Here is a 26,676-nt window from a genome sequence, read left to right on the forward strand (position 1 = left end):
TATGAAAGTTGAAGTTTTAAAACACAATTAGTTTCAACCTTTACCCTCTGGCCTGGCTTGCCCTGGTCTTAACCAGACCTGCTTCATTCATATCACTAATTGAAGTCTGGGCTCTTTTTCAGCTTTTTTTTTTTTTTTTTTGACAGTGGCTGTAAGCACTAATACTGACATTCATATCTGCCGAGCTCTAGCTCTGAGTTTCAGGTGCCTCAGAGATATGCATTGTTTCAGAGACCAATCAGGTTATACGCTACGGGATCAGCATCTCAAAGTTTAGAGATAGGCATTACAATTCAGAGATAGAGTTAACTGCTGTAAGAGCTTACAATCTAGGGACTATTATAATTATTGTGTCCACGTTAGGCTATGTTCTAAGATTCAGTTCTGAGTTTACACATTGTAGTTAGTCCATATTGGTGAGGCATCATCCCTCTCACCATGTTTTCTCCAACACGTTTACTACTATATATATATTTTCCTACAATTTTATAGAGTTATATTCACATATCATACATTTATCCACAGTGTACAATCAGTTGTTCATGGTATCATCATAAAGTTGTACATTTATCACCACAATCAGCACTTGAACATACTGATTACTACAAGAAAAATTGCTTTTTTTTTTTTAGCAATAAGAAAAAATAATAAAAAGAAGAATAACATGTCATACAATACAATATACTACTAAGGACAGCAAATAACACCACTACCAAGAATCCCATATTCCTCCCCTATATCCCCCTCTCATATAGATTTAGCATTGGCATATTGCCTTTGTTACATTTAATGGAGGTATATTTCAATGTTACTGTTGACCATAGACTCCAGTTTGCTTTGATTATGTTTTTTCCTGAATACCATCCCTTTTTCAAATTTCTACATGGTTGACATTCATTTGCTTTCCCACATGCAAAAACATTTTTATATTTGAATATTTAGTAACAGTCATTGGCCACTCCAGTTTTTGCCACGTTAGTAGTTCTAAAAACTACCCCAGGGTCAGGTAAAAATCTTGCTTACATGTCCCTACTGCCATCCTCTCCCTCATAGCTTCCCATTTCTGCACATAGGGCACATACATCTCCAGAGAAACGAGCAACTGCTTCTAGGTGTGGAACATCTAGTATAATTCTGTATAGAGAGAAGAAATATTTCTCCCAAAGAGGCAACAAAGGCAGTAGGTGCATCATTTTTGCTGCCAAAACCTAACCGGGACAATTTATATTATACCACAGTCACTTAGCTTTTTGGGCTAAAATATCTGTGTTCAGGTTACATTGCAGATCTTCCCAAGAACAACAGGTGAAGGCTAGTTTTATGTTTGTGTAACTAAAGGGCCAGTTCATGGCTTTATTCCCCTGAAACAAAGAACAATGAATCTCAAAGTGTCTTATTGCAGAGCAGAGACTGCTTACAGCTCTTTAGTTAACAGTGTTTTGCCTTGTTTTCTCTGCCTGCCTGGCTGGGGTGTAGCAGGCTTCCTGAGAGCAGCCACTGCTCTGTTCCAGGCTTGCTAATACAGGTCCACGTCTTCCATGCACGGGTGAGAAATGGATGTTTTACTGAGAATTCCATGGGACTAGGGGAAGAGATTTTATATTAAAAAACCATACTTCAAAACTTCATGAAATCACATTTAACTATCTCTGTTCTTTCCCCAATTTTCAATAGTGGATCTTCCTCCAAACTCAAACTCCTCTTCGGCCTCTCATGCCAAATTGCTACCTCACCCTTATCTCTTAACTCTTTCATTTGTGTCCTCAAGTCCATTTCAGCACTCAGAAAAGAACTCCCCTCTTTAGAAAAGGGGAGAATATGGTGTAAGTAAAACATAACTTTTCCCAGTCACAAATAATTTGGTTTATAATATCTCTGTTGCAACAGCTACTATACAACAATTCTTTTTTTTTTTTTCTGTAAATTTGTTTTTATTGGGGTGTGGGAGATGGGTTGGGGCATAGCCACCCAGGGAATGTCCATTCTAATCTTCCTGGAGTAGTTTCTGCAACTTCTTTTACTTGGAGCTGCTCTTAGTGCTGACAGCTTCTCCAGGTCCACTGCTGACGGGCTCCTCCTTGGAGAGTTTCTTCTTTTTCTTGGGGCCACTCCTGCTGTTGGCTGCTTCTTTAAGATCGCTAACTAGTTCCTCTTTTGGGAAAGACTTCTCCCTCTTGGGGATTGTCGTTTACATCAATTCTTAATCTGGTTTTTAAACCTTTTTCAATTGTGACCTAAATCATACATGCATAGGAGTGAACATAATGTATATATACATGTTAAAGAATAAAAAATAATAAGAAAGCACAAACATAGCATACTTGATTATGCTGTCCCAGCTTGGCTAAGCTAGGAACTGTGTTTTCCATATTTCTATTCATTGTTTGATCCAGAGCTTGAATTGGTCAAAAGAGGAACTTGCACAAACATGGAAAGTGAGAGTGAAGTAGATGACCTCTGAAGGTCATCATAATCAGATGCAGTGATGGCCAGATGCAGAGATGCCCAGAAAGTTCCAGCCTGTATTTGCTCTCCTCTGCTCTATGAATAGCTTTTCTTCTCAACTACACACCCTACTGCAGTTCTGCTTGTAGTTTCTTTACAGAAGCTGAACAACATATCCTCTGGCACTTGCTATGCCGCTATTGATGTAGTAAATGCTTTTTTCTCAATGCCCATTAGTAAAGACCACCAAAGCTATTTGCTTTCAGCTGGCAGGGACAGTGAAACACCTCAGAGCTACATTAACTCTCTACACCTCCATCATAAGGTAGTCCACAGGGAATCTGATAGCTTCTCCATGCCACAGGACATCATACTGATCTACTACAATGATGATATCATGCTAGCTGGAGCTGGTGAGCAGGAAGTAACAATTACCCTAGATCCTTTAGAACGATACTTGTGTGACAGAGGGTGGGAAATAAATCTCACAACAATTCAGAGTCCAGGTGAAATTTTTCAGGGTCCAGTGTCCTGGGACATGTTGAGATTTCTTTTTTATCACCAAGAAAGATGCACAAAGCTTAGCTGACTTCTTTGTATTTTGGAGGCAACATATACTACATTTGGGTATGTTACTCCAACCTAATTACTGAGTAATCTGAAAGACTGACAGTTTTAAGTCAACCAGGAACAGGTCCAGGTTACCATGAAAGCTTCTCAGCCACTGGGTTATCTGACCAGCAAATCCAATGATTCTTGGCGTGTCTTCACAGACAGAGATGCTTTATGGAGCATTTATCAAGCCCTTGCAGGTAAATTAAAGTGGGATTTTTGGAGCAAAACCATGTCATCCTCTGCAGATAACTATTCTTCTTTTGAGAAACAGGTTTTGACTTGCTATTGGGAACAAGAAGAGACTAAATACTTGGCCATGGGCTACCAAGTTACCATGCAACCTGAGCTTCCCATCACAAATTGGGTGATGTCTGACCCAACAAGCTGTAATGCTGGATGTGCACAGCAGCATTCTATCATCAAATGAGATTAGTATGCATGAGGTTAGTTTCAAGCAGTTCCTGAAGACACAAGTAAATCACACCAGCAAATGACTTAAATTCCTATGTACCCCACTCCTGCTAACTTGCCTCTCTTCTCTCAACTAGCACCTATGGCCTCATGGGTGTTTCTTATGATTGTCTAATTTAGGAAGAAAAAGTGGACCAGGTGTACCATTATTTCTAGCAAAAACATTGGCTCAAGTTGAAATTGGATGCCTTGACCACTTCAGCCCCAATTGGGTGTGGCCATGAAGGACACTATTGAAGGGAAATCTCTTCCTGGTGGACAAAACTTCAAGCCGTGCACTTGGTTGGTTATTTTGCCTGGAAGGAAAGATGGCAAAAAGTATGGCTCTGCATTAATTCACGGGCAGTGTCTAACGATTTGGCTGATTGCCCAGTACTGGAAAGGAAGATGACTGGGCAATTGGAAACAATGAAGTCTGGGGAAGAGAGATGAGGATAGACCTCTCTGAATGAGCACAGAATATGACAATATTGTGTCCCATGTGAATGATCATTAAAGAGCAACGTTAACAGAGAAGGATAATAATCAGATAGACAAGATAACCTGTCCTGTAGATGTCAGTCAGCCTCTTTCCCCAGTCACTCCATCCTTGCTCAATGCACTCATAAAAAAAGCAACCATGGCTGCAGGGATAGAGGTTATCTAGCAACACAGACTTCCTTTCACCAAAGCCAGTCTATCTACCCCCACTGCTGAGTCCCTAACTGCCATCAGTAAAGACCAATACCAACTGGAGATATGGCACTATTTTTCAGAGGGACCAGTCAACCACTTGGTGTCAGGCTGATTACATGGGACCATTTCTGCTGTGTAGTGGTGATGCAATGTTCTCAGTAGAATAGGTACTTGTACTTTGGCTATGGATTTGCCTTCCCTTCCTGCAGTGTTTATGACCAGAGAACTCATCTTACAGAGAATGAGTACAGTGGCAGTCTTCACATCACCTGGAAATAGCTTACCTGATAGAATTATGGAATAGTCTTTTGAAGACTCAGTTTAGTGCCATATGGGTGGCAAAACTTTGCAGGGCTATGATATGCCTTCCAGGATGGATGAAGTGGATTTTGTATATGCCTCTTTTATGAGAAGGTTAGCATGTTTCCAGGTATATGAAGGATAGTTGACTTTTATTTGGAAATGAAATATGGTTAAAGAAGTGTTTGGATTCCAAGTTGACAAGGAGTCGTCTGTGCTGATGAGCTGTGTCAACTTGGATAAATTGAGGACTACATTTCCCAGAATTCCACTCCTTAAATGATTCTGAGTTACAGTTGGCCGAAATAGGAACTTGTGCTATATTTGAAAGGCATACGTGAAGCAGTGGCCACTAAACCCTGGAGGTTATTGTGATTAAATGTGATGGACAGATCTGGATGTGCCCAGCAGTTTCCAGTCTGTCCTTTCTTTCCCATTTGCATTTAAACATGTCTTTCCTAGCTTTAAACATCTCTCCCTTGACCTCATATCCCCTTCCATACTACCTTGTCTTCTTTCATGCCAGTTGTCTCCATTTTCACCTTTCTCCTCAATTCTATCACCATTATATCCTGAGGCTTTCAAGAATATATCCACCTGGATGTCCCCTCTGCATATCTAACAGTCTACTGAACATCTCTACCTGGATGACATACAGGCATAACTCAACATGTCCAAAACTAAATTCATAATTCCCCTCAAAACTGTACCACTTCCACGACTTACTTCAGGGACCATCATCTACTCTGCTGCCCAAATGAGAAACCTTATTTGAAAGCTTCTCACCACTTCTCTCTCTCCTACTGCCACTCTCCTCGTTTAGGTTTCTTTTGCTCTTGCCTAGACTAGAATGCACCATACAAACGCCATGGCTTAACTTCAGTGTGAACCCATATTGACCTTGCAAATGTGAGGCAATAAATCCATTTTATGGGAGAAGTTGTAGCCAATAACTGGTTAAGATGAATAAAAGGCAAACAAGCTTGCACAACAGTGGACATTTTCAGTGTGTTGGATCTAGTGGCAATGCTGTTCATTCTATAAATATTTATTAAGCTCCTACCATGCACCAAGGAGCTGTGCCCGCAGGAGACACTTCCATGGCATTGATTTCTATGTAGTTTTTCTGGTCCCAGCACTACATGACATGCTGGAGATGCAAAGAAAAAAGTCATAGTCTCTATTTTTAGGGGCTTTCAACTCTCTTCAGTCACTCTGCTTGTTGAATGATGGTCCCACCTAATGCTGAGCTTCTTCCATAAAGAGTATAAGTAGTGAAGTTCCTTCCATGGGCTATTATTTTTAGGGCATAAGTTAAGTCTAGATGAAAAGAAAAAGTCCCCATTTCAAAGCCAATTTAGAGACATATGTAGACTGTTGTCTAGATGCAGGGATTCTTTTCTGGTGAAACACACAGGGACCACCTCCTCGAGACCTGAATTAAATTGCAAGCAATCTCAGTAATGAATTCAGCCAGCCTTGTGTTCAGCCCATTCCCAGAACCTCTGGCTTAATTATGAGAAGAAAACTTATTTATTCTGGGACATTGCCACTTTCGGATAAATTCCTGGAAGCCATCAGAAAAGCAAAGGGAAGATCTTTCTCAGTGTCTTTCCTCTGGATTTCTGAGAAAGAAGTGTTTCACGTTAGGCCTGTCAAGTTGCTTTTAATTTCCGTTCATGGATTTGTCCCTTATTTAATTCTCTTTGAACTTAGGGCCCCCATCTATCCTGATGTCTAGGTCTCCTGTGGGAGAGTAAGGCAAGCTTTCTTGTGTCTTCCTCAAATACCCTCATTCTCTGAGCACAATCGTCATACTACTGTTAACAAACGAATAAAACTAATAAGACTTATAGTGTACTGTGCATTTTACCAAACCCTTTTGATGGGTTTCAGTTCATTTAATTCTAAAAGCAACCCTAAGAAGCAGAGTGGTGAAGAATTTGTGGCTCAGAGAAAAGTAAGTTGTCCAAGATCACACGGCTATTAGGGGACAAAGGTCCAAGATATTCTAACTCCTCTTCTCTTTCCACTGCTTCTTCTTTTATCCATCCTGTAGCCCAAATAATTTCTAGCCCTGACCCATTTCTAAGTTATTCTAAAATCTGAATAAAATTATGTTGCTATTGGGAGCCAGGCTGCCCTGATGTTTCTCCCGGGGACTAGGTTGGTTGTGGGGACCCACAGAGGCCCCCCAAAAGCCAGGGCCCAAGTGAATGCAAGAGAAGTTATCCTGAGGTAGTGCTTCCCAAGCTTGGCTGCACACTGGAAACACCTGGGGAGTTTAAGCACTGCTGATGCCCGGGTCCCACCCGTGTAGGTTCTCACTTAATTGATCTTGGTTGCAGCCTGGCCACTGAGAGATTTAAAAAGCCCCCCAGGTGGTACTAGTATACAGCCAAGGTTGAGAACCACTGCTCTGAGGGCTTCCACACGTGTCCTTGTTCCTCTTTCTCTCTCTTTGTAAACTGCTTATTAAATGAATCAACTATCATCAGTGTATTCACTCCCTAGGGCTGCCATAACAAAACACCACAAACTGGGTGGCTTTACACAACAGAAATGTATTCTCTCACAATTCTAGAGCCTAGACATTTTAAATCAAGGTATCGGCAGAACTATGCTCTCTCTGAAAGCTCTAAGAGAAAATCCTTCCTTGCGTCTTGCTAGCTTTTGGCGTTTGCTGACAACCCTTGGCTGCCCTTGGCTTGTAGACACGTCACTCCACTCTGTGTCTGCTGTCACATGACATTCTCCCTGTGTGTCTGTGTCCAATTCCCCTCTTTTTGTAAGGACACCAGCCATTGGATTAGGGCCCACCCTAACTGAGCATGACCTCATCTTAACTTGTTTGCATCTGCAAAGATCCTACTTCCAAATAATGTTGCATTCACAGGTTCTGGGGGGTAGGACTTCAATATATCATTAGGGGGAACATAATTCAACCCACAGCAGTTAATGAATAAAACCCCCACAATACAGATTAATGTTTGGAGATTAACCATAATTACACCACTCAGAAATAAATACTGTTAACAATTTTGAATATATTGTTCCAGACTTTCTTTTCTATGTATATACATATGAAGAAATAAACCTATACAATTTTTAACAAAAAATAAGACACATGTTGCTGTGTAACATGCCTCCTATCTTTGCCATTTTCCCATATCCATAAATCAAATCAATATCACTTTCAAAGACTTTATAACAGTCCATTGTATGGGTGTACCTCATTTTGTCTTTAATAACAAATGGGAGTTTTCTCTTTATCTCTGTACCACTTCCTTTCAGACGATGAAATACTTGAAATCATGGAGCCTAATAAGGATGACCCAGATTTGTTGTTTCTCTTGGCTTCTGAACCAACCCCAATTTAACTGGAAGAACTGCAATTAAGCAATAAATGCCAACGTGGGAAAAGTCTTTTTTGAGAGAAGTTTGGAAACTATTATTAACACCCAAGCCTCAATAATCTTAAAGGATGAAACTTTAAGTTCTACAACCCTCAAAGTTCCACCACGTCTTCCACTGCTTGGATTTTTTCTTCCATTGTTAAAGCCCAATCAACTACCTAGAAATTTTGTTGAGGGAGTGGGTGAAATAATGCTAAAAAGAACAACAGTAGCAGTGGCAGCAACTAACATTTGCACAGCACTTAAATGTGGATAATTTTAATATAAAAATAATAAAAACTAATTACCATTTATTATTTTCTTTGAGTGTCAGCATGCCAGACATTGAACCAGGCGCTTAGCATAGTCCCCTATTTGATCTTTCTCATAACCTCTATACAACGGCACTTATTATTCCCATCTTACAGATCATACAGTCGAGGCTCAAGGAATTGCCTGGGCTCAGCTGTTAAAACTGGAGTGGAAACACGGGTTGTGCCTTGGTTTTACTCAGCATTGTACCACAGAGCCTAGCTGTGTCTTGCACCGAGCCTATCGAAGGGTAGACACTCAAAACATAATTGATAGATGAAGGAATAAATAAATCACATGTTGTTTCACTAATTTATACTGCCTCTGGCTGATACAGAGATGGTCTCTTCAGGTGAGAGGTGCTTCCTGGTGCTTCATTTTCTAGCAGTGACTACTTCCATAGTAGTAATTTGGTGGCTCATGGAAATGAGCCTGCCTTCTTTGCATTCTCTAGGGCAGTGGCTCTCAAAGTGTGGTCCCTGGATCAATAGTGTTGGTGTCATTTGTGGGCTTGTTGGAAATGCAAATTCATAGGCCCCACTCTGGACTACTGAATCTGAATCTCTGGGCATGGGTTTCAGAAAACTGTGTTTTAATAGGCTTTCCAGATGATACTGGTACACTTTAAGGTTAAAGAACCACTGCTCCAGGTGAGGAATAAACAAACGCCTTCATGTCCTGAGAATCACAATAGTAGTTTGGCTTGGTGGATTGGGAGATAGGAGAAGGAACAACTTTGGAAGGAGATTAGAAATTTAGGTCTGTCATGTTGAATTAGAAGGACCTGTGGGATATCCGGGTAAAGATATCTGAAGGCATTTGGAGCCTCCACATCTGCAGCTTAGTGGAAAGGGTTGAGTTGAAGATAGAGATTTGGGAGAGTGGTTGTAGCCTTGGATAAACCTTCCCATGATAGTGGAAAGTATTAGTGTAGAGAAGGGCCACTGACAAAACACTAAGTAATATTATTTAAAGAGGTGAGGATGGGAATATAGGACGTGTTCGGCAAAAGAAGAATCTGAAGGCAGTCGTTCTTCCTTGCAAGTGACTTGAATTGGAGTATTTGTCTCATCTTTCCCTCTGGATTATAAGCTCCTTAAAGGCAGGTACTGGGTAAACTTTAATAAGTCCCTCAAACAAAAGTACATTGTTCCACAGTCTGAATAATCAGTGAATTCCTACCAGGGTTCTGCTCTGCAGAAATCCAATGTGATCAGAGCCAACAGCAAGATGTTTTCCCCCCCAATCACTTATATAATCCTCCAATGGGCAATATGGATGATTAAAACTAAGTGAATAAATAAAGGGCATCCTGTATAATCCACTTATACCCATGCTAATCACATTAATCTGAATGATTAATTACATCTGAAAATAGATGCAATGTTAAATCCCTTAGAAAAGCTATTCATTAAACTCATATTGGAATGCACAGTCAACAACCACGATGTTTAGAAACTATCAGCGTGATTTGTGGCAACTTCTGATTTACTAACGAAACTGCTTAAAACATTTTTAAAGGCAATTACAATTACTGTCTGGCATTTGATGGAAAGAAATCTCGTCAGCATTGTCCCTCGTGTGTCAACTGTCACAATTTTCTAAAAATTTTGAGGCGAAAAATAGGCAGTCTCTACTATTTGCTAGCCTCGATTAGGGTTAATTCAATGTGTGTCTGCAAATAATAGTGTTTAATGTAATCTCTCTAATTACAGATAAAACGCATTTCAGTCATGCTCATCACTGACAGTATTTTGGGATAAGTTGAACTGACAGCTGCTTTCTAAAGGAAGGAAAAAACAAACCTTCCTTGGGGTTGTGTCAATTTGTTCTCATCTTTTTTTTTTTTTTCACATTGACGTTCAGAAAAATATGAGACTAGACACTGTGGTTCTAGATACCAACTTTAGAAATCTTGGGAATTTGACATGTTTTCCATCCCCCACTGCCATCGATGAATATCTGAACTGAATTCATTCAACAAGCATCTTATAAGGGTTTCCAGTGAATTGGGCTCTGTGCTATGTACCAAGGAGAGCTAGAAAGCATGACTCTACAAAGCTGTCCCCAACAACTGGCCCCATGAGCAAAGTCTAGCTTCCTACTCTGCTGGGCATCATTGTCCTGGTGCACTCTATGCACAGACCCTTCAGAGTGAAACCGTGAAGTCACACTGTTTTCTTTTTTTTTTTTTTTATCTTCATTTTATTGAGATATATTCACATACCACGCAGTCATACAAAACAAATCGTACATTCGATTGTTCACAGTACCATTACATAGTTGTACATTCATCACCTAAATCAATCCCTGACACCTTCATTAGCACACACACAAAAATAACAAGAATAATAATTAAAATGAAAAAGAACAATTAAAGTAAAAAAGAACACTGGGTACCTTTGTCTGTTTGTTTGTTTCCTTCCCCTATTTTTCTACTCATCCATCCATAAACTAGACAGAGTGGAGTGTGGTCCTTATGGCTTTCCCAATCCCATTGTCACCCCTCATAAGCTACATTTTTATACAATTGTCTTCGAGATTCATGGGTTCTGGGTTGTAGTTTGGTAGTTTCAGGTATCCACCACCAGCTACCCCAATTCTTTAGAACCTAAAAAGGGTTGTCTAAATTGTGTGTAAGAGTGCCCACCAGAGTGACCTCTCGGCTCCTTTTGGAATCTCTCTGCCACTGAAGCTTATTTCATTTCCTTTCACATCCCCCTTTTAGTCAAGAAGATGTTCTCCGTCCCACGATGCCAGGTCTACATTCCTACCAGGGAGTCATATTCCACGTTGCCAGGGAGATTCACTCCCCTGGCACACTGTTTTCTGAAGGGTCAGTGCTGTCTGGGCCAGAGACAACCCAAGGGCACTGTGATGCTCAGTCTTACGTGTCAACTTGCTTAGGCAACAGTACTCAGTTATTCAATCAAACACCAGTCTAAATGTTGCTGTGAAGGTATTTTGTAGACGGGGTTAACATCTACAATCAGTTGACTTTAAGTAAAGGAGATTACCCTAGAAAACGTGCGTTGGCCACATCCAATCAGCTTAAGGATTTAAGAGCAAAATCTGAAGTTTCCCAGGAAGAAGACTGCAGCATCAAATCATACCTGCGTTTCCAGCCTGCAGCTTGCCCTATGAATTTGTATTCAAGACTGCAACATCAACTCTTGCCTAAGTTTGCAACCTGCCAGGCTGCTGTGTGGATTTCAGACTCACCACTGCCCACATGAGTCAATTTCTTAAAATAATCTTTATACATCCTATGTATATATATATACACATACACATATATATACACACACCCACACTATTGGTTCTGTTTCTCTGGAGAACCTTGATTGACATGGGCACTGAATCCACAGATTGGCCAGGGGCCCACAATGTAGCTTGACATGAAAAGTTGAGCCAGAGCAGTCAGGTTCCCTTTCTCAGGAATATTAATTGGAAAATACTAAATGAGTTCATTTCATGAAGGTGAAATTAGAAGGTAATAGGAGGAAAACCATTAGATGAAATTAAGACTTGAGGGGACAGGTAGCACTGGGACTATGACATTATGAGAAAGCAAAAACACAGGGCCTGACTCAAAGTTGAATGAATAAATGAACAAATAATTGTGACCTAAGACATCTTCGACCTTTTTGGTAGCCTCAAAACACTGTTGATCAACACTGAGTCACTATCATTAATATCCCTGATTCTCTTTTCACTTATGCTTCTGTAATGGCTTGAATGGTGTCCCTCAAAAAGATATCTTGCAGAGTGACATCACCAAGAAGGCAGAGTGAGATACGTCAGTGTTCCATCCCCACACAGAGGTTTTAAACAATAAGCAAAAACAGGCAGGGCCATCTTTCTCAGAGACTCTAGAAAAGGAGGGGTTGCAGTAACAGGGTGAGTTCTGAAACAAGAAAAAGACAACTTAAATATGGTAGGAAAACCTTATGGCACCATTGCTGGCCCTTCCTTCCCCCCTCCCCATCTCAGTGCAGAGCCAGCCCATGCTCCAGTAAGGGTCCCTGGTCCCAGTTACAGATGGAACAGAGTAACCCTATGCACATACTAAGGAGCACGTACATCTGTAACAAGCTGTCTGGTGGCAGGCTGAAGGACTGAAGCAGGACACTTGCCACAGGCTCACCATCCCAGAACGTATCCAATATGTAGAAGCAGTGCATGAGGCAGCTTATACACTGTAAGAAAGCAACCAAATCACAGCTGCCTGGAACAAAGGATTACTGGCTTTAAGACATATAGCACCTGGGACCCAGAGAAAAGACTATTTCCTAGGGGAAAAAAAGGGTTGTTTAGAACTATGTAAATGGAGGAATTCCTAAGGCCATGTGTGCATGCCCAGGATAAGATGCATGTTCATGAAAGACTGACAGGACACTACCCTTTTACCTTAGGCTGTTTCTCAGACTTACCATTAAGATAGCTAAACTCTGAATGATAGCATTTCCACAGGCCAAATCTGTACCAGGGAAAGGCCTCTCTCTCTCTCTCTCTCTCTCTCTCTCTCTCTTTCTCTCTCTCTCTCACTTTCTTAGCTCCTGGAATTTAAGGAACTCCTGGTCATAACACTAGCTGTTATGAGCTTAAGAAACAGATACCTCAGTGACTAAATTATAGAGACAGCATATTAAATATTAAAATATCCAGTGAACAACAAAAGATTATAAGACATACAAAAAAAAGTATTAAAAATCACCAACAAGGAAGACCAGACTTTGGACATACCAGTCAAATAATTTAAAACAAATTGTCTTAAATATTCCCAGAGGGCTAAAGGAAAATATGGACAAAATACTCAAGGATATCAAGAAAATGATAGATGAACAAGAAGAGAATTTCAATAAAGAAATAGAAATCATAAAAAGGAAGGAAACAGATATATTGGCACTGAAGACCACAGTAACTGAATATCAGGGAAAAAATGTACCTATTCCAAACTATGAACTATAGTTGTCAGTGTCTTAATATTCTTTCATCAAGAGTAAAAAATGTACCACACCGAAATTAGGTCAATAATGGGGAGGGATAAGGGGGATGGGGGTGTTTTGGGTTTTCTTTTTTTTTTTTTTTTCTTTTTTCTTTTTTGGAGTAATGCAATTGTTATAAAATGTATTGTGGTGATGAATGCACAACTATGTGATGATACTGTGAGCCACTGATTGTATACTTTGGATGGATTGTATGGTGTGTGAATATAGCTCAATAAAGTTGCATTAAAAACACACACACATATACACCCCATGAGGGTTAAACAGAAGATTGGAGCTGGTCAAAGAAAGAATTAGTGAACTTGAAGATGACAATTGAAATTATTCCATTTGAGAGGAGAAAGAAGAAAAAACGAAGAAAAGTGAACAGAGCCTGAGGAACCTGTGAGACACCATCAAGAGCACCTAATAACCACATTATGGAAGCCCCAGAAGGAGAACAAAGAGAGAAATGGACAGAAATAATATTCAAATAAATAATGGGTTAAAACACTCCAAATTTAATGAAAGACACGAATATACACATCCAAGAAGCTCAGTGAATTCCAAATAGGATAAACTCAAAGAGACTCACACTGACACACATTATAACCAAACTGTCAAAAGTCAAAGTCAGAGAATTCTAAAACTATAAGATAGAAGCAACATATCATATAGATGGGAGCCTCAATAAGATTAAGTGTCAATTTTGCATCAGAAACCATGTAGGCAAGAAGGCAATGGGATGCCATATTTAAGCCTCTGAAAGAAAAAAAATTGCCAACCAAGGATTCTGTATCCAGCAAAATTTCTTTCAAAATGCGGTTGAGATTAAGACATTCCCAGAAAAACAAAAGCTGAGGGAGAGCATCATCACTAAACTGTCCCTACAAGCAATGTTAAAGGGAGTTCTTCAGGTTGAAAGGAAAAGACAATAGACAATTGATCAAAGCAGCATGAAGAAATAAAGGTCTTCAGTTAGGCTAACAACATGGGTAAATATAAATCTCATTAATATTGTACTTTTGGTTTGTAACTCCCCTTTTTACTTCCTACAAGGCAAATGCATAAATGTCATGATAAGCTGATGATCTTGAACACACAGTATGTAAAGGTGTAATCTGTGACAAGAACAACATAGATATGGAGGGGTAAAGGAACACAGTATCTGTTTGCTATTGAAGTTAAGTTGGTATTAAATCAAATGACATTGTTATAGACTTAGGATGTTCAATTTGAGCCCCATGGCAACCACAAATAAAATATCTGAAAAATATACACAGAAGGAAATGAGGAGAGACTCTACAGGGTTCATTCAAAGGATCAACTAAATACAAAAGAAGGCAAAAAAGAAAAATCAAAGGACATATACGGTATAAGACTTACAAAAATCAAATAGCAAAATGGCAGAAATCCTGCATTATCAGTAGTTACTTTAAATGTAAATGGGTTAAACTGTCCCATCAAAAGGAAAATCATGAACCAACCATATCCTGTTTATATGAGACTCATCTTAAAATCAAAGACACATGTAAAGTGAAAGTGAAAAGATGGAAAAAAATATTCCATGAAAATAGTAACTAAAAGAGAGCCGATGTGGCTATACTAACACCAGACAAAATTGATTTAAGTCAAAACTGTTAAGGGGAAAAAGAAAGACACTATATATTGATAGAGGGGTCAATTCATCAGAAGACATAATAAGTATAAGCATATAAGCTTTGTCTTAGTGTGCCGGTTTGAATGTATTATGTCCCCCAGAAAAAGCCATATTCTTTGATGCAATCTTGTGGGGCAGACAGAATAGTGGGGATTAAGTTGGAATGTTTGAATTAGGTTGTTTGCATGGAGATGCGCCCCACCCAACTGTAGATGATTGGATATTTCCATTGAAGCATGGCCCCACCCATTCAGGGTGGGCCTTGATCAGTGGAGCCATATAAACGTGCTGACTCAAAGAGATGGAACTCAGTGCAGCTGTGAGTGACGTTTTGAAGAAGAACAAGCTTGCTAGAGAGGAACGTCCTGGGAGAAAGCCATTTTGAAACCAGAACTTTGGAGCAGACGCCAGCCACGTGCCTTCCCAGATGACAGAGGTTTTCCGGATGCCATTTGCCATTCTCCAGTGAAGGTACCTGATTACTGATGTGTTACCTTGGACGCTTTGTGGCCTTAAGACTGTAACTGTGTAGCCAAATAAACCCCCTTTTTATAAAAGCCAGTCCATCTCTGGTGTTTTGCATTCTGCAGCATTAGCAAACTAGAACACTTAGTTTCTCAGATGCGGAAACAAATACCATATAATAGGTTGGCTTAAACAATGGGAATTTATTGGCTCGTGGTTTGGATGCTAGGAGAAGTCTGATATTGAGGCATAAGTAAGGCAGTGCTTGTTTCCTGAAGACTGGCACCTGGGGCTGGCTGCTGGAAATCCTTCAGTCCTTGGCTTTTCTGTCACATGGCAATGTACATGGTGGCATCCTCTCCTTTCTCTTTCAGGTTTTGCTGACTTACAGCTTCCTGCTCTTCCTGTGCCTTTTTCTTCCCATGTCCAATTTTCTTTGCTTTTAAGGACCTCAGCCATGTTGGATGAAGGCCCGCCCTCATTCAGTTTGGGCACACCTCCACTAATAACATCTTCAAAGTTCCTATTAACAAACGGGGTCACATCCAGAGGACCAGGGGTAAAGATGTCAACATGCTTTGGCGGGGGACATTATTCAATCCGCAACATTCTCTTAACAACAGAGTCCCAAAATATAGGAAGAAAACATTGACAGATTTGAAGAAAGAAATAGACGGTTCTACACTAATAGTAGGACACTTCAATACACCACTTTCAATAATGCACAGGTCATCTAGGCAGGAGATCAATAAGGAAACAGAGGACTTGGACAATATTATAAACCAACTAGACCTAACAGACATTGGTGGAACCCTTCGTCCAAAACCAGCGAAATACACATTCTTCTCAAGTGCACATGGATCTTTCTCTAGGAGATATTATATGTTAGGTCACAAAACAAGTCTCAATAAGCTTTAAAAAGGCTCAATAAATTCAAAATGCAAAAATGTAACTTTAAAAAGATTGAAATCATACAATGTATCTTCTCTGACCACACTGGAATGTTAGAAGTCAGTAACAGAGGGACAACTGGAAAATTCACATATATATTGTTCTAGTTTGCTAATGCTGCCAGGATGCAAAACACAAGAAATGGATTGGCTTTTATAAAAGGGGGTTTATTTGGTTACAAAGTCACAGTCTTAAGGCCATAAATTGTCCAAGGTAACGCATTGACAATCAGGTACCTTCACTGGAGGATGGCCACTGGCTTCTGGAAAACCTCTGTTAGCTGTGAAGGCATGTGGCTTGTGTCTGCTCCAAAGTTCTGGTTTCAAAATGGCTTTCTCCCAGGGCGATCCTTTCTAGGCTGAAGCTCCTCAAAAATGTCACTCTTAGTTGCTCTTGGGGCGTTTGTCCTCTCTTAGCTTCTCTGGAGCAAAAGTCTGCTTTCAAAGTCCATCTCCAAAATGTCTGTGTAAGCTACAGCTCCTCTCTCAGCTCCTGTGTGTTCTTCAAAGTGTCTCTCTTGGCTGTAGCAAGTTCACTCCTTCTGTCTGAGCTTAGATAGTGCTCTAGTAAACTAATCAAGGCCCATGCTGAATGGTCGGGTCCACACCTCCATGGAAACTATCCAATCGGAGTTATCACCTCCAGTTGGGTGGGTCACATCTCCATGGAAACATTCAAAGAATTACAATCTAATCAACACTAATACATCCGCCCACACAAGATTGCATCAAAGATAATGGCGTTTCAGGGGACATAATATACTCAAACTGGCACATATGTGGAAATTAAACAATACCTTCTTAAATAACCAATGGGTCAAAGAAGAAATTACAAGGGAATTTAGGAAATAGCTTGAGGTATTTTATTGAGAATGTAAATGAAAACACAACACACCAAACTTATGGGGATGCAGCAAAGGTAGTGCTTAGAGGGAAATTTATAGCTCTAAGTGCTAACATTAAAAAAAGAGGAAAGATCTCAAATCAGAATCCTAACCTCACACCTGGAGGAACTAGAAAAAGAAGAGTAAACTAAACCCAAAGTATTCAGACAGAAGGAAATAATGAAGATTAGAGCAGAAATAAATGCAATAGAGAATAAAAAACAATAGAATTTAAAAAACCAAAAGTTTGTTCCTGAAAGGATCAATAAAATTGACATGCCTTTGCTAGACTGATGAAGGAAAAAGAGAGGATGCAAATATCTGAAATCAGAAATGAAAGGAGGGGTATTACTACCAATCCCAAATAAATAAAAGGATTATAAGAGAATACCATGAAAAGTTGTGCCACAACAAATTAGATAACCTGGATGAAATGGACAAATTCCTAGGAAGACACAAATTATCTAAACATACTCAAGAGGAAACAGAAGATTTCAACAGACCCACAAGTAAATAGATTGAATCAATAATTAAAAACCTGACAAGAAAGAAAATCCAAGACCAGATGGCTTCAGTGGTGAATTTTACCAAACACTTGAAAAATTAATACCAATCCTGCTCAAAATCTTCCAAAAAACTGAAGAGTGTGGGACACTTCCAAACTCATTCTATGAGGCCAGTTTCATGCTAATACCAAATACAGACAGAATAATTACAGACCAATATCTCTTATGAATATTGAGGCAAAATCCTCAAGAAAATACTAGCAAATTAAATCTAACAGCATATTAAAAGGATTATACACTGTGACTAAGTGGGATTTATCGCAAGAACGCAAGGGTGGCTCAATATAATAAATCAATCAATGTAATATACTACATAAATAGAACGGGGCAAAAAACAGCACATGACCAATTCAATTGACACAGAAAAGGCATTTGACAAATTCCTTTCTTGCCAAAAATACTCAGAAGACTAGGAATAGAAGGGAACATCCTCAACATAATAAAAGTCATATATGAAAAACTCACAGCTAACCTCATACTCAACTGTGAAAGACTGAAAGCTTTCTCCATAAGATCAAGAACAACACAGGGATACCCACTTTGACCACTGCGATTCTGCAGCAGACCTTAGCTATGCTGAAAGATCCAGCCAGAACAATTACGCAAGGAAACATCTGCTTAAGTCATCCATCCATTTTTTAATTGGGTTGCCTTTTTGTTGTTGTTGGTCCATGCATGTGTGCATTTCCCCAGTCGTTAATGGCTAATGATGTTGAGCTTCTTTTCCCATTAAGGAAATGTACACAAAATCACAGTGAGGTAACACTTCGCACCCATTAGAATTGCTATTTAAAAAAAAGGGGGGAAATAACAAGTGCTGGTGAGGATGCAGGGAGTGTAAAATGTTGCAGCTGCTGAGGAAAAGAGTTTGATGGAGCCTCAAAATGTTAAACATAACATTATAATATGACCTGGCAATTGCACTTCTAGGTATATACCCAATAGAATTGAAAGCAGAGAATTGAACAGATAAATGTGCACCAATGTTCATAGAAACTTTACTTACAATAGCCAAAAGGTGGAACCAACTCAAGTTTCCATCAATAGATGAATGGGTAAACAAAATGTGGTATGTGCAATAGAATATTACTCAGCCTTAAGAAGGAGAAAAGTTCTGATACACGCTACAGTATAGATGAACCTTGAAGACATCATGTTGAGTGAAATAAACTGGATCCAAAAGGACAGATCCGGTATGATTGCACATATATGAAATAGAATATTCATGGAGACAGACAGATTACCAGTGGTGGGGGGGTGGGATGGGGAGTAAATGCTCAGTGGATGCAGGTTCTCTAACGTGAGGGAAATATTTCAGTAAGAGATTTTGGTGAGGGGAGCATAATCTTGTGAATGTGATTAATTGCACTGAATTGTATCTTGGGTTTGGTTGAGAGGGGAAATTCTATGTTTTATGTATGTGACATTATTTAAGAGAGAGCAAGAGAGGGAATAAAGAGATAACAACAAACATAATACATGATGCCGGGCTCCTTCTAACAATGGAGGAGAACATGCCCTAAAAAACATCATTGGGGAAATTGAAAAAACTGGAATATAGACCATATATTTTGTATCAGGGTTCAATGTCTTGAACTTGATATTGTCCTTAAGGTGTTCATATTAAGTGACTATCCTTGTTTTTAGGATACATGGAAATATTTCATACATGGATTATTAAATGGTGAAGGAGCATGGCGTGTGCATCATACTCTCACATATTTAGAAAGATAAATAGATAGCTATAACAAATGTGTCAAATGGTCAAAAGCTGGTAAATCTGAATATCTGGGTAGGGTGTATATTGGAATTCTCTGTATTGTTTTTGTAATTTGTTTGCAACTTTCCTGTAAGTTTGAAATTATTTCAAAATAAGAAGATAAAAAAAATAAACGTCTTGGGATTTTCAGCCTGTTGGGCAAAGTATGGGTCCTTTCAAAGCAAAGTATCTGGATAACATGATGGGCCACTCAAGCCTCTTAGATTTTATTCTAGCCCTAGAAGGGGTTTATAAACAGCTGTGCTTGTGGAGCAATCTCAGGTGCCTCCAGAGAGAATGGAAGAAGGTTCTGAAATCCTCGCCCAAGGCAAAAACAATCACTTAGATTCAAGATCATCCTTAAATTATACTTAAGCTCCAAAGTCAACAATTAGCTTCTTGTGATTATCTTTAAGCATTTAACTCACAGAAATTCAACTATAGGTGAGTGCAATCATTTAGCCCTGAACTTCTTGCCTCCGTTCCCCCATTCAAACCAGACCTTTGTCCTTATAGTCCCCAGCGGACAGGCTAAGCCCTCAACCCTCTCCTTGCTTTCTTTTCTTTTTGATCAAGCATCTATATTTGAATTCATATGCAAGATGGCACTCTATCTTGAATTTTTTTCTTACTAGTCATATTTTATACTTGAGGTCATGAAGATGCTGCAGAGAAGCAGAAGGGAGGTTTGGCTCCCAGACCACACACACTGATAAAGTAAATTATAAACTGATAAAGCAAATTATGAGAGCTCCCACATTTTTACTTTTGAGCCATTGACACAAAAAACATATTTCCGCTAACTTAGAATATATGATATTTTGGGCAGCATTGAAATGAGGTTGCATTTGCGTTACCCACAAAGTAGTTTCTAAGCCACGTGGTTGTAATGGTTTAAACAAAAAGTGAGACAGTATTGACCAATCTTTGGGAATGCTAACCATGATTCTTGTAAATTCTGGTCCACAATTGATATCCTATCCTCCCCAGATAAAAATAAATCATTCATACTGCCAAAGAATACTTTTAGGCAACACATCATTAGCTGTACTTAAGTTACATATAAGAAAGAAAAACAGGGTTTCACTCACTCTCCATGTTTGCATCTCCTCAAAACTTCCAGCTGTGCTCTGCCAAGGGGAAGTACTCAATAAATGGTTATCGAATTTAGAACATCCTTCATCCCAATCGGTGAGGTTCAATATATTTCCAATTCAGAATGCCTATTAGTTTTTCAGCACACAGAGCCTTTTAAAAAGTCCATTTTGGGGATGTGTTTAAGAGTTTACGGTGACTACTATCTCACAAATGATTTAGCAAAAACTGTTCAAAGAAGCATGCTTATCCAACACACCAGTAGCCATTGATAAAATGTGATTTAATTTAATCATTTAAATTTACATTGTTAATGTACAAGAGCATTTCTTTCAAACCACAGGTTGTAACACACGCTAAAGAGCAGTGCTGTTAGAGGAGCGGACAAACTTTGGAAACCTCTGCTGTCTGAAATAAAAGCAAGGTATTTCTCAGGAGCAGCTAGTGGAGTCCTCGTGTCCGCCCACAGAAGGCATGCTCCTACTGAGAACCGAGAGAGTTCTCCTGCCGAAGGGAAGAGGCCCCTGCTTTACACTCTCTACTGCACTGTTGTGGTCGTCCGTTCTGTATGAACTTGTGTGTCAACATTAAGACAAAAAGAGAGAGTTGAACTGACAGATGACTTGGGAGGCTCTCCCAGTTGTGATAACTGGTGGAAGACAGAAGCACACCGGCTAAGATGTTTATTTTCAGCACTAGTGTCTGGACCTATTACTAAAAAAGGCTTCTTTCCTTCCAACCAGTAGCTATTGCAGCTGAAAAGTGTTTTCCTTCAATCTGATGGGTGTAAAAATGCAAAGTAACAGCATTTCTCCAGGGCTCTTTTTGTTTTGCTTTTCTTTTACAGACAGGACAAAAGCAAAGATTAACTTTCCAAATATTTAATGGTGCACAGGAGGTTATATACGCACAATATGTCTAATTTATTCAAATCCAATTTGAATTTGGTCTGAAGCTATCTGGCATGAAATGTTAGCTTTCCTGATATTTAATAATGCTTATTATGTTTGCTTATAAGCTAGAAAATTAATGCAAAAGTACTATGACTTCATCCATGGTTATCTTCAGGTATAATGTAAATATTAGCGGTTATGTTTAAAAGCCTGCTTTCCTACAGATGCAGTCAGTTGAGTAGAAAGACTATGGAAAGGGGAGTTAGGATCTAGTCTTGATTGTGTTAACTAGCTTTACCCTTCATTAGGCCACCGTTTCCTCCTCTATGAACTTGAGGGGGGTTGGAATGGTTGACAAGTCAAGCCCTTTCCAAGTCTAAGATTCCAAGATCTTATCACCTTGTTACAAAAATAATAATCTTTCTACAAAGCTCACACAAACATAATACATGATCAAATATCAGAAGGGCTCTAAAAAAAAAACATATATGATTTGCTATCTGGGTCATCCTTTGCAGCAATTAGGCAATTCATTTGGCATTTGATTGTATAATTTAATGACAATATAAACAGCATACTTTTGTTACCGTTTCCTTTAAAAAGACTGAAGCAAAAGTGACTTAAAGCTAACAAAAACTACTGTGACATCAGTTTGACATTCAAAGTTTGTTTCTTAGCAAAACGACCAAAGATATTTCAACTTGATACAGAGTATATAATATAAAGATTTTTAGACCTAAAAATCTTCAAACATTATTTGAATTTAGCAAAACATAAGCAAAATTTTAATATCAAAGTGCTAAACAGTACTGCCTTAAAAGTCACTGCAAATGAACCATAAAATAACTGCATGGTAAGTGACATTTATTGTACAAACGGTTAATAAAAAGACACATTATAAATATATATGTAACCTGCTATATTTTATAGATACATTTGTTTATTTATTTTTTTCTAACTGATGTATCCAAGTCACCGTGAATACCTCAGGTTAAGTACTCTGTTACTCAGCTTCCAGGAGCTCTTGGTCTGGCAATAAATACAGGCAAAGCTATCACAATAGAACGTGCATACAAATGTTTATACAAATAAGAACACTATGCAACAAATTATAATAATATGGCATTAACAGTATAAACATAGAAAAGGGAGTACGAACACGGAATGTTGAAACGTAGCTAATTCTTCTAGTGCTCACATTCATACTATTTCTTTTTTAATAAGACTTGCTTGCTCTTCAAAACCGTCTCTTTAACTGATAGCAAAAGTTAAACTATATATATATATATATGTGTATATATATATATATATATACATATAAACCTTACTATCCCTGATGCTTACCCTGTATGATCCAGTTCCTGCTTCTTTGTATCTCCTCCGCTAGGGATCAAACGCATGCCTGACAGACTGAATGTTCCCACAGCTTCTGAATGAATGTGTCAGTCAGCCACTACGACTAAAGCGAATTTAGGGAACTCTGGCAGGGCTGACAGAACACACCAAAACAGCCGTATGCAGCTGGATAGTCAGGGCAGGGATCTGGTTCCATCAAGAATGGCCAAAAACTCTTGGATGGACCATACCTCAAAAGGGTTTCAAATGGGCAGGTGGATGAAGCCTCTACTAGGAAAACTAGCACATGTCATTTGCTAACCTGCTTGCCTCCTTTTTATTTCCATACTAAATAGAGTTAATGCACAAGACTTAGTAAGACAGCACTTTAAAAATTGCACTTGTATATGGAAGCGAACAGCCATTATCATTTTTGCTATGTCTGATTTCTAGGTAATCCTCCATCTTTCACCATTTGTTAAAATAAAATATAGGAAGAAAGAAATGAAGAAAAGGGAATTTCTGCCTTGTTTGTGTCACATACATACCCTTGATACAGGAAGTGTATTCTAAAGGGATCATTCTCAAACACAGCCTACCCTGGCGAACAACTCTCGGCTGTTCTTTTTAATACAAAACAACTAGAATTGTATTCCCCCAGAAAGAGTTTTAAAACAGTTATATTATTCTTTTTTTTTTTTTTCCTGCTGGGATAGCATCATCCAAAAGTGCTTTGTTAGCAATTCTTAGAAAAACTCTCATGAACTATACCCCCATACCGCCCCCCACCCTCCCAAAGCCTAGATATAAAACACAATCCCAACACAATACTCTGCAAGTTTTCTGGCTTTAGGTTGTAAGGAAAAGTGCCAGAAAAAAAAAAAAGTCTTTGTTTTCTACAGGAGCTGCTGCTTCTCTTAAGGAAGGCCAGGAAATGGGAGGTGTCCAGTCCCATCCCTCTGCTGCTGGGCTGGCAGGTGCCCGCAGGTGAGGCGGCACCTGTGCCGGCTGCTCCTGCTCAGAAAGGCAGGGTGTCCAGGAAGAGCTTGTCGATGACGGAAGGCGGGGATACCAAGTCTTCCAGCTTCAGGTAGAAGATGCGCTGGAGGCCCAGCGTGCAGATTTTCCGCAGCTCCCCCAGGGCACCCAGGACCTTGGACTCAGTGGACTCCAAAGCCTGCCCCTTGCTCTGGTGGTCTTTTAAGCTGCTTGTAATCCTGTTGCATAGCTCCTCCACTCTCTTTGGTTCTTTTAACCCATGTCGTTCTGCAGAGGGATGGACAAGGTCAAGTTTAGAAGGCAGTTACATCTTAAGAAACTCTGGGTCCCCAGTGGAGGTCTGTGTCCTGTTCTGCCACCTGGGATGGAATTTTAGGAGCAAGGTGCCCTCCTCTGAGAGGTGGCACAGGATCATTGGTATTGAGTGACACCGGGGTTTGAATACCAGTCCTGTCCCCATGAGCTGTGCGCCTATAAGTCTCTTAACTTCTGAGCACCCCTTTCCTCATAAAATGAAGATAATAATTCATTATCTTCCAGGTTTCTGTGCAGGTGAGACACACATAGACACACTGAATGAACAACAGTGTGGTTGTAACTTGCATACATCTTCCTACTTCAGGCCATGCCAGTAGGTGGCTCTTTTACACAGGGACATGGAAACATATCCAGGTAAATGAACTAAAGGATCCCACCTTGATAAACTCACTTGGAGAGAGATGTGAGTTCCGTCTGCTAATGCAAGGGCTACCCTGCGAGACCTAATGCAAAGTGCATTCTTGTGTTTCCTGCTAACTAGCATCGAGAAGAACTCAGTTTTCCCTTGTTTTTTTCTTTTCCCCATTGAAACACCTGTTGACTTACAGTTGGCACTCTACAAAATACACATGTCCTGCTGTGGAAAAGAAGAATTCAAAGTGAAGGGGAGGAGGACGAGAAGGATGTGGTAGAGGCTTTCCACAGTGTATCAAGATTTGAATACCGGGATCTTATCTTTTACAAAACAATATATAAAAAGATGCCAGGTGAAGTATTATGCTCATTTGTTATATATAAGGTTAAGCGAAATTCCAAAAGCTACACAGCTGCTAAGTGGCAGAGCTGGGATTTGAACCGAGATCTTATGAGGCAGTGCCCCTTGCTCACTAGCCATGCTGCACTTTCCAATGTTAGAAAGGAGCCTGGCTATCCCGTGCGAAACCCTTTGCCCTCCCTCAGCATTTAGGGACCAGAGCCTCTTTTCTAAGTGAAGAACTTGGTCCCAGTTATCTTCGTCAACATTTTCATCTTCTGGTATGATTACATATAAAATAATTTCTTAAGAGATGGAAGACATCCTTCCAATGGGGAAATCGTGTGTCAGTTTTTAATTATTCCTATTTATGTCTTTAGTTGGAGATACTTTTGTTAGAAAAGTTATTTCCTTAAAGCAAAAGCCAAAAGGAAAAATGAAGCAGTAACCCAGACATTTTATCTCTTCTCTTGCCTCAAATTAAAAGAGGCCCAAGAACCAGGAAATCTGCATTTCCCCCCAGCTCAGACATCTGTGCATGATGTGGGCAAGCTCCTTCCTCTCTCAGGTTCATCTGTAAGGGGAGAAGGTTGGATTTAATAACCTGTAAGGTCCCTTCAAGCCCTGATGCATTATAATTGTATCAGGGTGCACCGATGGAAACTGCCGGTAGCACTCGATGTGTCATAACTTAAGGTGTCTCATCTCAATGCAACATAATAAAGAGAAAAGGGCGCTGCACTCGGAGTCAGCCAGACCCAGGTCCTAGTTCAGGTTCCATCACTTACTCACGGTGTGATGTCAACTCTCTAAGGCTAAATGTCTTCATAGGAAAAGGCGGAGGTATGGAGTGGTTGACAGGCAAGAGTTTGTTGTCTTCTTTTTTGATCCCTTTCTGTGTCTCTTACATATTGATCAATAAATTAAAATTAAAAGTGTGGATTGTAATAAACCCCACCTCCCTGGATTGCTGTGAGGATCAACTAAAGTGATATTCCAGAAAAATCTTCCATCCAGTTAGCACCTGAGTTAATGCTTGACGCAGGGCAGGGGTTGGAGCTGCAGGAGCACACAAAAGGCCCCCTAGTTCCCCAGCTTTGCATGATTTTGCTCTCTCCAGGAAACTCTTAGCTAAGCAGCTCAGGGACAACCTGGCCTCGGTGGCTTTCCTTTACTAAAAACATAGTCCCCAGATTTGTCTCAGATGAAGCAACACAGAGCGAACTTCAAGAGATCTTGTCTGCAGCGATGCTCTGCCTGAGGTTTTATTTTATCTCTCCAAAATCCAAAAGGGAAGCTTGCAAGAGCTACCAATGTTCATAACTTCTGGCCAAGTAACACCACTTTTGGGACTTAATCTTAAGGAAAACTTCAACTGAAGAATAAAACTGTAAGCACAAATGCATTTGGTGCAGCATATCTATCAACAACACCAAAAAGAAACAAAACAAAACTGGAAACAAGGGTTGAAGAATAGGGGAACTGTTGAGTAAATAATGGCACATCTACATCACAGAGGGCCTTGTAGACAGCAAAAAAAAAAAAAAACCAAAAAAAAACAAAAAAACAAACAAAAAAACAAACACAAGGGCTATGAAGCAACATGGAAAAATATTTATAATATAACATTTAATAAAGAGTAGAACATTAAATTGTATCTCTGCTGTGATTACATCTATGCAAAAAAAAATCCTTCTGCATATAGAAAAGGATGAAAGGAAACAGACAAATGAAAACATTTATGGGGTTGATGGATAACATGTTTCCTTTAAAAAATTTCCAGGTTAGTCTGTTTGTACAATAAAGTTAAAACCAAGTAAGCTGGGGGTCTGGTCCTTTGTGAAGGCCTCTAGCATT

At 39.5% G+C, this 26,676-nt stretch overlaps 1 protein-coding gene across 3 annotated transcripts in view; it reads right to left on the reverse strand.

Annotated features, from left to right (window-relative positions):
• Positions 1-20,842: 20,842 nt before the first annotated feature.
• Positions 20,843-26,676, reverse strand: part of NR4A3 (nuclear receptor subfamily 4 group A member 3) — a 39,338-nt gene continuing 33,504 nt past the window's right edge. For all 3 annotated transcript variants that reach the window (XM_037797503.1, XM_037797502.1, XM_037797504.1), the window contains exon 8: positions 20,843-24,074. In XM_037797503.1, the coding sequence (XP_037653431.1) occupies positions 23,827-24,074 (248 nt within the window). In that variant the 3' untranslated portion in view covers positions 20,843-23,826. The remainder of the gene's footprint in view (positions 24,075-26,676) is intronic.

Source organism: Choloepus didactylus, chromosome 10 (genome assembly GCF_015220235.1).
Source record: "Choloepus didactylus isolate mChoDid1 chromosome 10, mChoDid1.pri, whole genome shotgun sequence".
NCBI classification, from domain to species: Eukaryota; Metazoa; Chordata; class Mammalia; order Pilosa; family Megalonychidae; genus Choloepus; species Choloepus didactylus.